Source organism: Octodon degus, unplaced genomic scaffold (assembly GCF_000260255.1).
Source record: "Octodon degus isolate 3935 unplaced genomic scaffold, OctDeg1.0 scaffold00124, whole genome shotgun sequence".
NCBI lineage: Eukaryota > Metazoa > Chordata > Mammalia > Rodentia > Octodontidae > Octodon > Octodon degus.
Window position 1 is genome coordinate 2,418,292 of NW_004524700.1, and position 14,849 is coordinate 2,433,140.

The window sequence follows — 14,849 nt, forward strand, 5'->3', positions numbered from 1 at the left end:
TAGAAATTGGATTTAACCCAGCCATTCCACTATTTCCCAAAAGTATTAAAGATACCATATTACAGTGACACATGCATACCCATGTTTACAGCAACACAATTCATAATAGGTAAATCTTAGAAGCAGCCTAAGTGCCCATCAACAGATGAATAAAGAAAATAAGGTACTATACCCAATACCACTCTGCCATAAAAAAGGATAAACGAGTCATTTGCAGGAATATGTGCTTGAGACCACAATATTAAGTAAATCTGACATGCAGGCTTGAATAATGCATGGTTTCTTTTATATGAGAACTTCAATATTTAAGATAAAAAGTAAAATATAAAAAATGGGACAAAGTGAGATGGATTTTCGGCATATAGGAAAGTAAATGAGAAATGGGGTGAAGTGAGGCTCTCAAAAAGGGGAGGAATAGGTGCTGGGTACATGAGCCAAGACCCTATGAAGAATATGCCCATCATGTATTACAAATATCTGAAGAGGTCTAAGAGATGCAAGGAAGAGATGGGGATTAAAAAATTAAGAAATGTCATGTACATTTACAACTCCCCATGATGAATGCAATTATAACGGAATAGACCAAACCATGAGGTTTTATTATTTGAGCTATTAAATTCTCACACTGGTGTTTTTTCTTTTGAAAACAGAAGTGATCATTAATAATTACCAGCACTGTAAACATATGCCAGACAGGTATTATTTTAAGTATATCTGGACTTGAACAAGGAATCTAATTTCTCATGATACCATCTGATAAAATGGAGAAATGAGGACTCAAAAACAGGATAGCATCGCTTTATTTTCCTCCAGAATCTGGAATTCCAACATGAAGTTATTCAGATCAAATATCACTTTACTGGTAAGTTGAAGAACATGCCTTTTAAAATCTGTATCAACTGATATACCATATTCCTGCATTAGACATTAGACTACTCAATGACTGGTATAAACTTGATAGTCATTTCTTCTGGGAAGATAAATTCTTTAAAAGAATAAGTCTTTTGATTTACATATTCTTCTTCTAGTACCCTGCAAGTGACCTTGGACCTTTAGAGGTCATTCTCCTTCAAAACTTGTTAATTTCTCACTTAGCTATCCTATCTCTACCAACTTATGTTTCTAGAGGTCACAGTCATTCCATTTCTGAAGCTTCTATCAGGTTGATGAAATTCAAACACTTTCGTATTTGCATCATATACTGTTTAACAGCCAGATAAATGAAAATAACATTAGGACTTTAGGAACTGAAGCTCAAGAGACTGCAACTAGTCTGATGTGTTTAAAGTGTCTCTTTTCATCATACTACAGAGTATTAACGATGAAGAATTACTTGCCCAAGGTCATTCAATCATGATTTAATTTGGTTATGACTTTAAAGCCAAAGCACAAAACCACTACTGAGCAACTTACAAAGAGTTAATCCTAGTTCATGGCACAAACTTGTAATAATAGCACTCTGGGAGGCTGAGGCAGGAAGATCCCAGCCCAGATTTCCAATTTAGCAATTTTAGAGCTTGTTTCAAATACAACATAAGGGTGTCCATCTGTGAATGCAGTTTAGTGCAAAGGCCCTGAGTTCAATCCCCAGGAGGGAGGAGAGGGAGAGAAAGAGGAAGAGATACTGATGTGAGAGAAGAGGAAGGGAAGTATGAGAAGGGATGGAGAAAACAATGAGAATCGGACTGCTAAGGTTCATTTTCAGACTCCGCTAGTTATTTTGTGATATGAACAGATTTTTTTATTTTAATTTTTTTTTTTTTTGCGGAACCAGGGATAACTTGTGTTTGCCAGGCAAGCACTTATTCTACTGAGCTATCCCATGCCCATTAACAGATTTGTTTAAACTTTACTCTTCAGATTACGCTTCTGTAAAATGTGATTACTACTTCTGTAGGATTACTGCAAAGAGAAAATTTGTAAGTAAAATGCTGAGCAAAGTACCCAGTGTAAGGATTAAATGTATTTATTGTTATGTCCCTGCTATTTTTGCAGAGGTATGTATAGGAACCAGATGATTAAGAGAAAACAAAAGTCAACATAACTGGATATTATACAACCTAAAACAGACTTAAAAACTTTTAGAGCAACAGATGGTTTGTCTTTTACCCACATCATCTTTATTTCTGTTACTTTTTTTTTCTATTTGATTTAGGTTCAATTTTTTATTGTCTTAAGGTTGAAGGTTAGGCTACTGATCTAAGCACTTATTTTTTTTCTCTTTTGAGGCAAGGTCTCACCATGCAGGGCAGACACACACAGCCATCTTGGCTCACATCCCAAATGCTGTGACTAAAGGACTACACCAGCACACACCTTTGCAATAAGGAAGGCAAAGGGAAGATACAGCGATGAGGCAGCAAAGCGTCTCCTTCCTGGACAGAACCGCAGAAGTCTTAATGAAACACCATATAATCACTCTTGTAATAAAATGTACTGTGTGTATTTATAAAGATTTAAATCCTGATAGAAACAAAGAAAGTCAGTTTACTTAAAGATTTTTTTTATTCTAAAAGAAATTGATCAGTGCAATCCTGTGGAACCAATGTCTGTTACAGAAACTGTTATCAAAAGCAAACAAAAAAACCCTTTTAAATTACTTATATATTAACTTTTGAAAACAAAAGTCATAGGGTCTATTTTGTTCTATTTAACTATAAATGCTACACATTTACAAACTGAAATAAAAGAAATGGACAGTACATAGATTAAATGAAATCTCTTAAAGAATAAAACTGCTTCTCAGCCTGTGTTTTCAAAGCTGATTTTCACCAAGCCTGGATGAAAACTATGAACCAAAAACTGTGTTTCCTTATGGAAAAAAAATATTTAAATTATTAGCAAAGTAACATCTTACAATGTATCTTCACTCACTTGAAATCTTAGTACAGTATAAACTTGTGTATCAACTCACTTTTCATTATTCTACTTTAAAAATATATACAACTATGATATCCAAATACATAATCTGAATCATCTGTCCAAACATAAATATTTGGGAAATTCAACTGCCACACAGATTATGAAAAGATTAAAAAAAGAGATGAGCTACAAATTACATAGGAGGAAGTACAGTTATTCAGCAATCATGTCTGGAGACATGTCCTCTAAATTATATATATGTATCACGTTGAGCAGATAGCCACCAAAACTAGAGCTACCAAAAAAAACTGAAGACAAAGCCCATGCCTTTTCTTTTTTAGACAAGGTCTTGCTATATAGTTCAGATTGGGCTTAAACTTGTAGCAACCCTCCTGCCTCAGGCTCCCCAGTACCGGGGTTACAGGTGTGTGCCACCATGTCCTGTCACTCTTTTCAATAACAGGTAACAGTGGTGATTTAAAAAATTGTACGTTAATGCTTTCATGAAAAACTATTCGTGGTAATAGTCTCATGCAGTATTTTGAAGTTTGGAGAGGCACAGTTTAAATGAGTGCACAATCTATGCCAAATGTGGCAAGATCTATACCTTACTGTTTAATTATGGTGTAAGGATCTGAATATAGCAAAGTCCATAGGCAACCTTTACATACACCCATGTTTATCAATATGTTAACATTAATGCCTAAAACCTTCAAATCTAAGTATCAAGGAACATTTCTAAAGCTCCAGCACAACTTAAATACAAGAACTCAAATATAGAAATCTGCACAATCTTAAGCTTCTTAATCCACTGATAAATGTTGCTGAAGGAATTCTCCAGAATCTTAAAAAGGCTGAAAACATGTCCATTGCTTACTACACTAAGATATCTAAAATAGCCAGCATGGCAACTTGAACCCACTTTGTTCCTACATCTGTGTGTGTGAGTGCATACACACATTTTAAGATAGTTTAGAAATGAGAGTTAACTTCTAGTCAGTAATGGTTAAAAAGCTTGAACTGCTATTCAATCAAGGTCCATGGCATATGCATCTTGTTCAGTACTCATCACCATTGAGTGAAAAAGGGAGGATGGGAGAAAAGCAGTTGCATATTTGTTTTTTTAAACAGCCTAAGAGTCTTAAAAGTCCACATAACTTTGCATCATCCTGTATTTCATTCTGAAATGCTTGAATAAAATCTTATTTCAACCAGTTTAATCTACACAAGTTTTAAGACACAAACACAATCTAAACCCCATAATGTACAGAATATGCACTAATATTCATTAAATGAAGTACAATCAATGGAAGTTACCAAATAGGAAACACACGAAGCATTCTAAATCTTTAAATCACTTTAGAGTTGCTAAACAGACATTATAGGAACAAAATGTGCAGGATGGAAAAAAAACAGAAAAAAAAAAAGAAACACCCCAAAACATCTCAGCACATTGCACCTAAGAGGATAAGATGTACGGCACTTATGTGATGTAGTATTTGAACTGTCAACTTAAACTGAGAATGACTTAAAGACAGTGAAGTCATATTAAGAGCAAGATCTAGCCGATTAAAATGTTAAAATGACATTTAACATTTTTTCTTTGTAGAACCACTAGAAATGTAATGAGTGCAGATAACAAAAAAATTCTCATTTAATTCACCTCTCTCCAATTATTTATTATTCTACCTATTATAGTAGTCTGATTTTTAAGGTTTGTATGTAAACCTCTATTATGTTATGTATACAAGCCATTTTCAACGTGGTAGCCTTTGTAGAAAAACAATATAGTTATAAATCATAGAATTTAAACCCACCAAATAAAAATGTAACATCTTCTATGCAAGCAAGATATAAATTATACCACAATCAACTAAAAATTTTATCATGGTAATTACATTTTCATGGAAGCCACCTCCCCAATATAATTAAGCAGTGCAGAACAGGGCTTGGGCTACAGTTAATCACATTTGGTTTCCTTAAAAACATAACTTTATTCACTATACACAAATAAAAGGCATTTTCTTCCTCCATAACAGATATAGACATTAAATCTAAGGTTTTTAAAATATCAACTACAAGAAAAATACTTTTAAGTGATTAAAAGGAATCAAGATACCAAAGTTTAGTGTGTGAAGAGTAGAAATAAACAACCAAGAAAAAAACCCAGATCATTGGTGTTGAATTTAACATGAACAGCCCAAAGTAAGTTCCAAAGTTTTTCCACCTTTACAAATAAATAAAGGTGTCCTTGCCATAGTTTGGGGTATGATTTAAACATCTCTCCCAACAAGTATATGAGCAAGATTTTAAACTGTTGCCAATATTAAGTTCTCCAGTACCTAAAATTAGAAGACAATTTTACAGTGGCAATGGTGTGTCACTTCTCACAACACAGTTAGGATCCAACACGAGTTGTGGTGGTTCTTTTATCTGAGAAAAAGCTTTTCAGAAGAAATACCTGCCCTATGCTAACCACCAAAAGGATGAGGGCTTCTCCTACTGACCAATAAGCCACTCTTGTATTGAGATCCTCTGCCCGACTTCGGCCTTGTGCTTCTCTCAATCGGAAATGAGTCTGATAGTCAATGACAGACTTCAGGGCTTCATGAATGGAAACACAGGCAGATTCCATCTGAGAAGAAAACATTCTCAGTTAGTATGTTTAACACTTTCTATACACCCTGTATCTAGCATATTTATGCTATTTTTCAGTCTCTTTCCATTTTTCCTTGTACTCATTCAATTATTATAAATGGACACTCATTCAATTACTTATTATGCCAGTTGTCCTGGTCATGTAACTCTTCTATTCATTTCCCTAGACAAGTGGTAAAGCTAGACATGCCATGAGGCAGCTGTTTTCTCCAAACTGGGATGTTACAGGCATGGCCTTAGGAATGTGGCAAAAATATCAGGTAAAGTTGGCAGCTACAGAATTTTACACACAGGGTTTTTAAAAAACATTAGGACAAAGAGAAAGACAGTTAACTAAGTTCATCAATAATGAGTAGAACAAATATGTCAAAAAACCAAATATGGCAATAAAAAGATTGAGTTAGTCAAAGTTATTTGTAGTCTTTTAAATATGGACATAACATTATCAAAATCTTTGGCTAATTTTTGAATATGAAAATAAACAGAAAGGAATTTTTTTTTTACATTTATATTTGCTAAATAAATCTCTATTGTACCTGTAACTAAACCAATGTATGTTTAAAATGGGATACAAAAGTTTCAGTTTCACTATTCAGTCTGTGAACCTTTACCTGTTAATGCCCTGCTCTGACATATTATGTTATACATTTATTATACCATTTAAGAAAGGCTGAATCTAATATATTAATTTTTAATTAATTTTTAGTTTTTTGAGAGAAGGCCTTGTGGTGCAGTTCAGGCTGGCCTCAGGGTCTCCTGAGTGCTGGAATTATAGGCATGCGTCACTATGCCCAGCTTTAACATTTTAATTTTTAAAATTTATTTATTTGTGTGTGTGTGTGTGTGTGTCCAGCTCAGCCCACCAGGGGGGGGGGCTGGCTGGCATGTGGTGCTGGGGGATTGAACAGCAGTCCCTGTGCTTTGCTAAGCTTGTTCTAAGTAGGTGCTTTAGACCACTGAGCCATCTCACCAGCCCCCAGCTTTAACATTTTTTATAAAAGGATTTAATATTTTTGACATAATATATTGCTAATATTTCACAAATCATGTATGTATTAACAATTTAGAAAAATCTGAGTTTCCCTTAATGTTAATTAAGGTATAGATAATAAGATATAACAAAACATTTAATATGGTTCTAGCACAGTACAAAAGGAATTATAAAATAATTAAAGTTGTTTAACATGAAAAATTATGAGGTAAACAAATTACAATTTGTCTATTAGAATATAAATTTTTTGTTTGATGAGGCCCCTAAGAACAGACAGATTGCCAAAATGAATGATTTCTAATGGGTTAAGAAGTGCTTCTGGACTTTCTGTCTCCCATGTATTTTCAAGTTGACAGGGACCCAAGGGCTCTTCACCTGTAAAGTACACATTAAGATTTTGTTGCTTGTATCCTATGCCATTCCCTACTCTAGGTATTTACTGTGAACTCTCAGTAGGAGCTAGAAACCTGAGATTCAGGTATGATGTTCTGGATGGGATGCCTCAGACCAGGGTTGTATACTTCTTACAACATAGTGTGATGAGGCACATAATGTCTATTTGTGAATCAGACTTAGATGACACCAGTTTGGTCATCCACTATAAAGTTTCCCTTCAGTTTTTCATCAGTTTTTCCCCCTAATAGTTGTCATTCCTATTCTAGATCCATTTCTGTAAAACAGGTCAAAACTAGTGACAGTAAAATGCATTCATTTATTCTGTTAGCAGGTAATTTTTTTCCATTTTAAAATATGAATAACTGCTTTATAACTATTTCTACTATAAGAGAAACTTATTAGCTTTCTGAAAGTGGGAAACTGACAAAATAGAAAGAAAAATGTCATATGAAAAGTAGCCTATGTGGTACTGATTGCTTCACTGCCAATCACTATTTGGCCACTTACATTATCTGAGTAAACTACTTTCTTGCACAAGTTAAAATTCATTACAGTAGAGACAAGTAAAGTTATAAACCACAGCCCCAAGGAAAAAATCACTTACAGAGGGGGCAGTTCCTTTTATATAGGATCCTAAAGAGAACTTTTCTAAAACTACTATACTAGGTCTGAACTAAGGCTATTATACATTCTTTTTTTAAATTTTATTTATTTTGTGTGTGTGTGTGTGTGGCCAGCTCAGCCCACCAGGGGGCGGCCCTGCCTGGCATGTGGTGCTGGGGGATTGAACCCAGGTCCCTTTGCTTTGCTAAGCTTGTTTTTTTAAGTAGGTGCTTTAGACTACTAAGCCATCTCACCAGCCCCAAGGCTATTATACATTCTTAAAACTGCCTCCATCACCTAAATTGTTAGCAGAAAAAACAAATGGGACCTGGAAACACTGCTAATACCAGTTTAAGGTTGCAGTAAGTAGATGGTAAATAACTGTCTTTTTTGTACATGTGGTCATATAACACTGATGACTGAACTCAGTGCTATGCTAAGCACTCTACCACAACCTCTTTTACTTTTTTGAGACAAGGTATTGCTAAATCTTGCTGCTGACCTCAAAAACTGCAATTGTCCTGCCTCAGCCATCTGAGTAGCTTGGGTTATAGGTGTGTAGCAATAAAATAATGTCTTTTGATGTTTTAAGTCAGATATAACCTAAGCTCATATCTTATTTGAACTGGAAATGACAACCCCACTAGCACCTGAGCAGTACCTGTTTACGAAATTTAAGTTTCTTTTGGTTTTTCTTTTTTTTTTTTTTTAAGTGAAGGCTCTACAGGGTTTTCAGGGTCTCACTACTAGATTGGACTTGTAGTGATCCACCTGTTTAGTCTCCCAAGAGCTGGGATTACAGGCGGGCGACACCACATCCAGTCTCAATTGCCATCTCAGTGTGCTCTGGGGGCGGAGCCAACATGGCAAGTCCAGTTGGTTTTTCTTTTATTAAGTTTTGTTGTTTTTTTTTTTTGCGGAACCAAGGATTAAACTCAGGCCCTTGCGCTTGCCAGGAAAGCGCTTATTCCACTGAGCCATCTCCTCGGCCCAAGTTTTCTTAACATAAAACCCAATTTAGATTACATAACTATCTTTGTTAGATGATTTATCATTAATCTTCAATATTTTACCTAAATTACATCAAAAGTTATTGTAACTACAGTTGAATAACATTAATTATGGTACAAAGACTGCTGTGTGGTACATTTATGTATTATGCATGTATCATTTTGCTCCCAATTAAACTATTAAGGTAAGATAGCAACATTTCTTAACAGGTTATAGAAAGTTTTAGAATGTTGGAGTAGTGCTTAGTCTTCCAAAATTTCCTTTACTACTGATATTTCTATCATTTGACTCTTAAATGTCCCTCAAAGGCCCATATATAAAGGCTTGGTCACTGGATGATGTCCCTAAAGGAGATACAGGGGTCCAGCTCTTGCTCCACTTCCTGGCTGGCCTTGGGTCAGCTGCTTTGCTACTCCTTGCCTATCATGTTGTTGACTTGCCACAGGCCCCAAAATAATGAAGCCAGCTAACCATGAATGGTAACCATTAAACCATGAGCTGAAAAAAACCCTTCCTCCTTTTAAAGTGATTACAGGTATTTTGCCATAGCAATAGAAAATAGTGATCTGTTATCTGAAAGCTTTCTTCACACTTAAAAATGCATTAATGGGGCCGGGAAGATAGCTCAGTAGAATAAGCGCTTGCCTTGCAAGCGCAAGGGCCTGAGTTCAATCCTTGGTTCTGCCAAAAAAAAAAAAAGCAAAAGCCTGAAGATCTCTGTGAAGTGTCTAATCATCAAATGACTTAATGTATAATATTAAGTTATGTTTATTTGTTTGCTGTAATCATATCAACATTATTTTGCTAACTTTTTATTTACCTGGGTAAGAGCACTGACTCGGTTCTCACTAGGAAACAAAGGTGGGTCTTCTCCAACTTGAAAATCAAAATATACAGTTTTATGTGTGAAAGTAGAAAATTCATTGCTGAAACAAAATTTGTATGTCCCATTTTTGGAAGCTGTGAAGGTAAAACTATCATACTGCTTCTTCATCTCCTTGTACAACACTTTGCCATCAGGATCTTCTAATCGACAATCTACATCATAGTGACCACCAGTAATCACCTAAAAGAAATTAAGAAAATGAATATATCTCTACAACTAACACAAATCAAAGAGTTTCCAGTTAAAATGGCAGTAAGGTTATTAGCAAATGACTTTCACTATCACATGCAATTTTACATTTGCAAAGTTTTCACCAATGGATAAAATCAGGAAGGCAGATTTCAGTTCAATGAAAGCTTTACAGAAACTAGACAAGTTTCCTACTGTAGAGGAAATTTTTATTAATTTCTGGATTCATTTATTCATCTCTGTGCTAGTTACTAATGGACTGCTGTTATCACTTGATTTAAAGGCAAGTGATAAGGAAAAGACATTAAACTTAAGGGCTCCTTGCTACCATGAGACTAAATGATGCAGCTTTGCTATTTTTAAGCTTTCATTTTCTTGGATCAACTAATATTGATATTTTCCATCAATGACAGGGATCAAACTTTGGACTTCAAAGAAAGATGTTATGCCAGCTTAAATCATTTACAAATGATGATGACTGACAACTATGTTACAAATCGTTTTGATAATTAAATGAAACAGAACTATATATTTGGGAAAGTATAAAATACTAATATAAAAACATTTTGATGTTGAAAAGAGATTTTATCAAATTGTGAATTTGCCCCTCCTTCCCAAAAATCATTTTCTAGTAGAGAAATGACTTCAATAGCTATTAAGATTTGACCACTGTATTTTCAATTATCCAATACATATATACAAACTGAATGGGATGTGTATTCATCATTCCACTTTTCTTCTGCCAAACTTTTAAAATTTTTTGGTGATACTGGAAATTGAACCTAGGGCTTTTGCACTGAACTACATCCTCAGCTTCTTTTCTTTCTTTTTTTTTTTTTTTTTTTTAATAAAGAAAGGATCTCACTAAGTTCCCCAAGCTGGGCTTGAACTTCTTCTGATAATCTTGTCTTACTTTCATCAAACTATTTAAAACAAGTACTCTTATCTGAGTTAATGTCCTTTTACATTACCTCTTCCCCTATGATTACAATCTGGGATCATCCCAAACTTAGCGGCCTACCTATCCAAATGCCTACAGAAACGACTTCATCTTACTATCTCTCTCAAGTTCATCCTATTCTTTCCCTAACTAATTCACAATACTTCACCATCACAATTCCCTAAAAAGTGTTCTGTAATTTAATCTGCTTTCCCTCTAACCCAGGGTTCCCAATCTCAGCACCATCTCCATTTTGAGCTGGCTAACTGTAGTCAAGGTGTGCTGTCCTGTGACTGCCACATGCAGCATCTGCTCTCTACACTACTACCTGCCAGCAGAAGCCCTCCCACAGCAAACCACATCTGTGTGTGCTGGAGGCGGTGAGCATCCTATCTTTCTTCACTACCCTCAGTGGACACTCATTTAAAACTTTCTGACAGTGACAATTCACAACCACCCAAAAAATCCAAACCTTCTAACAGTGGCATACCACCCCACTGTACCTCCTATCAAACAGGGTCAGGACTTTCGTTCATATGTTTGCTCATTTTATGTTCCAAAAATACTAGTCTACCCTAGTTCTCTGACAAATCATCACTTTACATCTGCACTGACTGTTGCAGTTGTTTAACTGCTACAGAAGAATCACAGGAGGGTTCGGTGAGATGGCTCAATGGGATAAGCGCTTCCCTAGCAAGCACAAAGGCCTGAATTCAATCCCTGGTTCTGGAAGAAGAAGAAGAAAGAAGAAGGAGGAAGGAGGAAGAAGAAAGGAGGAAGGAGGAAGGAGGGAGGAAGAGGAAGAGGAGGAGGAGGAAGAGGAAGAGGAGGAGGAGGAGGAGGAGGAGGAGGAAGAGGAGGATGAGGAGAAGGAAAAGGAAAAGGAAAAGGAGAAGCAGCAGCAGCAGCAGCAGCAGCAGCAGCAGCAGCATCACAGGATGCCAAAACAGTGTTCACAAATTTAGCTTATTACAGGAAAAGAATATTAATTTCAACTATCACTGCCAAGGGCTACTTCACAAGATGTCTAGAGATATCAGGCATGGGCTCCTTTCTCTTCCCTCAGTGAGGTCTACGGCCAGACACATATACTTTCTCTCACACAAGTGTGCAAAGAACACTTTAGAAGCCCAAATATAGTGTTGGCTAAGTTTTAAGTATTTTGCTGGTCACACAGGTATATTCTTGCTATATACCCAGTATCAACAACAGAGTCCTTGGTGGCAGTGGGGGGCGTGGGAGGACATAATGCTTACCCAGACCAAACCTCCTCTCAAATTCTCAGATCCAGAGTCACAAAGCCAAATTATTACTACTCAGTATGTTTCAGCACCACACACAAACTCTAGCAGAAGGGTTCTCGCTAATTTAAAGCCTGCTGGAACTGAGGCTCACAAACATACCTGCCTCAGCTGCCCTGCTCTTCCCCTTTTATTATACTGTGGAGCAATCCCTATTTATCCTTCCAGACTCATCAGTCTCTCAGGTATCAGGTAAAGTTCTCAAGATCCCTCTGTCCTCTGGCAACATTCTGTTCAGTTTGTATTTTTACTGCTACATTTAACATTAAGACTCTGTCTGCAAAAACTCCCTGAGGCAAAAATCTTGTCTTGGAAAGGTAGGAGAGTTTAACTTGGGACCATATACTGTCTTTTTCTTGTAAATTCGCTGTCCTTAGCTCTTAACGTGTCTCATTTGTAAAAGAATAAAGTCTTATTCATTTCATCTGAAATTTTTTGAGAATTAACACACCTGAAATAACTTGCATACCACTTACATATAACACAGACTTTTTTTTTAGCTTTTGTAGTATCAACATCCAGCATAGTATCTGCACATGTAAGAATTCAAGAAATGGGGCCGGGGAGATGGCTCAGTAGAACAAGCGCTTGCATGGCAAGTGCAAGGGCCTGAGTTCAATCCCATGTTCCGAGGGAAAAAAAAAAATTCAAGAAATGTTTATTAAATGAAAATAAAGAAAATTCTGGCTTACACTTGATATACCTTTTTTTTTTTTTTTTTGGTCCCCTGGTCCTAATCCATGACTTTAACAAGCATAAGGGTCATCATTAATCTTCCTTTCCTTATCCACCATAGCCAAAATATCACCAAATCCTGTTGACGTTAATTTGCTACATTCTCTCCAAATCTTTTCATTTTTCTCCACTATCATGGCCACAGTCTAAACCATTATTTTTGCCTGGAATTGACAATGGTCTCCTACCATCTTCCATGTGTATTATGAGATACCATGCCCACCTTCTCTACCTTCATGTTACAATCAATGAAGCCACCAAAACTAGTACTGATCATGTTACTGAACTACTTAAAAACCCCTGATGGTGTCCCACACTCAAAGGAAAAACTAAAATCCTTAACATGGGCAGCAAGGCTCTGACAGACTGGCCCGGGCTGACTTCCCTTCCTCTGGCTCCTATTTTCAACTATATCGAACCTCTTTACAGTCCTCAAATTCTTAAGTGTTCACTCTACCCATAGGGTATTTCTCATCTTCTTATCAAACTACTTACAACTCATCCTTTAAAGTTCAGCTTTAAAGTAAGTTTCTAAAGGCTTTCATGGATGCCAAAGACTAGACCACAAATTCTCTATTTACAAATGATCACATACTACTTAAAGTGGGCAGTATGGAGGGGAGCCCAGTGCTCCAGAAGTGACCTTATCTGTTGGATCACTTCGGGGCACCAGCACCTAGCATTCAGTGACTGCTCAAAGGCTAAATGAGCCTACTGACAGACAAAAAGAGCAAATCACGTTCTAACCAAGGTAAGCAATGACACTGTTTTATAAAGCTTTTTTATATAACCCTAAAGATAATGGAGCTCACATTTACCACAATCCTTCCGTAACACCTTTGGCGGATGGTCATTCGACCTCTAATGGAGTATTTCCAACGACAGGGACTGTATTAACCAAGAGTTAATACACGGGAAAGGACGAAAAGCAATGGAGTTAGATGTTGGTATCACTGCAAATCTAATTAAAGTGAGGGTGTGTATTACAGAATGGGAGAATTGGCACTAGGCATTCTAGAATAGGAATAATCTTTTTTTAAAAAGAGAATCTTGCAATGAAGCTCAGTAGGCTTTACAATAAAACAACACAAAAGCATGTTAGGAAATGTAACAACTAGTGGAAGCATTTCTGTAATCCATACATCTTAATAACTGATCGAACACGTCTCTTGTTCAAGGTTTACAAAAGCTAAGGCAAGCGCCCCGCACTGACTACAGGAGGTGATTCTCAATTACTCTACGAATGAAAGCACACCGACGGGGGAGGCCCCGGGACGGCACAGCCCCACCCCGGGCCGCGGCCAGCTGGGCCCAGGCCCGCCGGGCCCGCGGTACCTGGAACTCGAGGGTGCACTTGGTGCCCTGAACTATGTCCTCGTAGAAGCACTGCTTGGCGTTGTCAGGCAGCTCGAAGGTGATCTCGGAGGCGCCGCCAGGCCCGGGCGCCAGCAACAGCAGCAGGAGCGCGAGCAGCCTGCGTCCCCAACGGCCCGCGGCGGCCGCCCAGCGCGGCGCGAACCCCGGCCGCGGCATCCCGAGACCGCGGCGGCCTCGGCACAGCTCCGCAGGGACGCGCTCAGGTGTGCGCCGGTTCGCTCGCGGGGCAGGCCTGGGCCCGAGGCGCTGCGAGGACAGAGGCGCCCGCGAAGTCGGCGGCTCCCACGAAGACGGAGCCGCTAGGAGCTGTGGGTGGGGAACGAGCCGCGGGAGTCCGAGAAGAAGTGCCAAGAGAACCGGCCACCGGCAAGGAACAACCGGGTGCCCAGAGATACCCGCCGAAAGCAGCGGAAAAGGACCAAGAGACCGGAAGTGGCGCTGAGCGCCGACAGGAAGGGGTGGGGCCTACGGCACCTGCCAGAGCTACCCGGATGCGCTCTCCTCGGTAGACGCCAGAGTGCGTACGTGGAAGCTGGCGAGGCGGCCAGCTCGTCTGAGATGAGGGGCGGAGCCAGAGCCTCGAGCAGGCGGGGGCGGGGGGGGGAGAACAAGGGGCGGGGCGGAGGCAGGGGCGGGGCGGAGGCAGGGGCGGGGCGGAGGCAGGGGCGGGGCCTGTGGCCAGGACTATATTCAGTGGCCTTTGTCTGCAAAGAGCTAATCTCAGACGGATCTTGGAGGGAGGAAAGATGGCTCTGCTTTGCTCTAGGCAGTCAAGCACTTGTGGTAGAGTGCTTTGGAGTTTTCAAATAAATACTTAACAAGGAGTGCAGATTCTGGGAGCAGACCGCCAGAGTTTGGATCCCAGACCTGTTGCTTCTTGACCACCTGTCTTTGCATCAG

At 38.5% G+C, this 14,849-nt stretch overlaps 1 protein-coding gene and 1 long non-coding RNA gene across 2 annotated transcripts; one reads left to right on the forward strand and one right to left on the reverse strand.

Annotated features, from left to right (window-relative positions):
* Positions 1 to 528: 528 nt before the first annotated feature.
* On the forward strand, positions 529 to 3,161 carry LOC111812437. The gene is made up of 2 exons (XR_002817949.1): positions 529 to 862; positions 2,229 to 3,161. It is a non-coding gene; the product is annotated as an uncharacterized LOC111812437 (long non-coding RNA).
* A 1,670-nt stretch (positions 3,162 to 4,831) lies between these two features.
* Positions 4,832 to 14,402, reverse strand: Tmed7 (transmembrane p24 trafficking protein 7). Its single transcript, XM_012516767.2, has 3 exons — positions 13,908 to 14,402; positions 9,342 to 9,587; positions 4,832 to 5,497 (listed from the first exon to the last, which is right to left on the reverse strand). Exons 1-3 carry the CDS (start codon positions 14,103 to 14,105, stop codon positions 5,261 to 5,263), a joined length of 681 nt encoding a protein of 226 aa, XP_012372221.1. The 5' UTR covers positions 14,106 to 14,402; the 3' UTR covers positions 4,832 to 5,260.
* Between the last annotated feature and the right edge of the window lie 447 nt (positions 14,403 to 14,849).

Bases quoted from the DNA above. Each gene is read 5' to 3' on its own strand.
- Tmed7 (XM_012516767.2), bottom strand. From the start codon at position 14,105: ATGCCGCGGCCGGGGTTCGCGCCGCGCTGGGCGGCCGCCGCGGGCCGT. The intron at 9,588-13,907 runs GTACCGCGGGCC...AATTTCTTTTAG, and splicing joins AGTGCACCCTCGAGTTCCAG to GTGATTACTGGTGGTCACTA. The intron at 5,498-9,341 runs GTAAATAAAAAG...TTTTCTTCTCAG, and splicing joins GAGTCAGTGCTCTTACCCAG to ATGGAATCTGCCTGTGTTTC.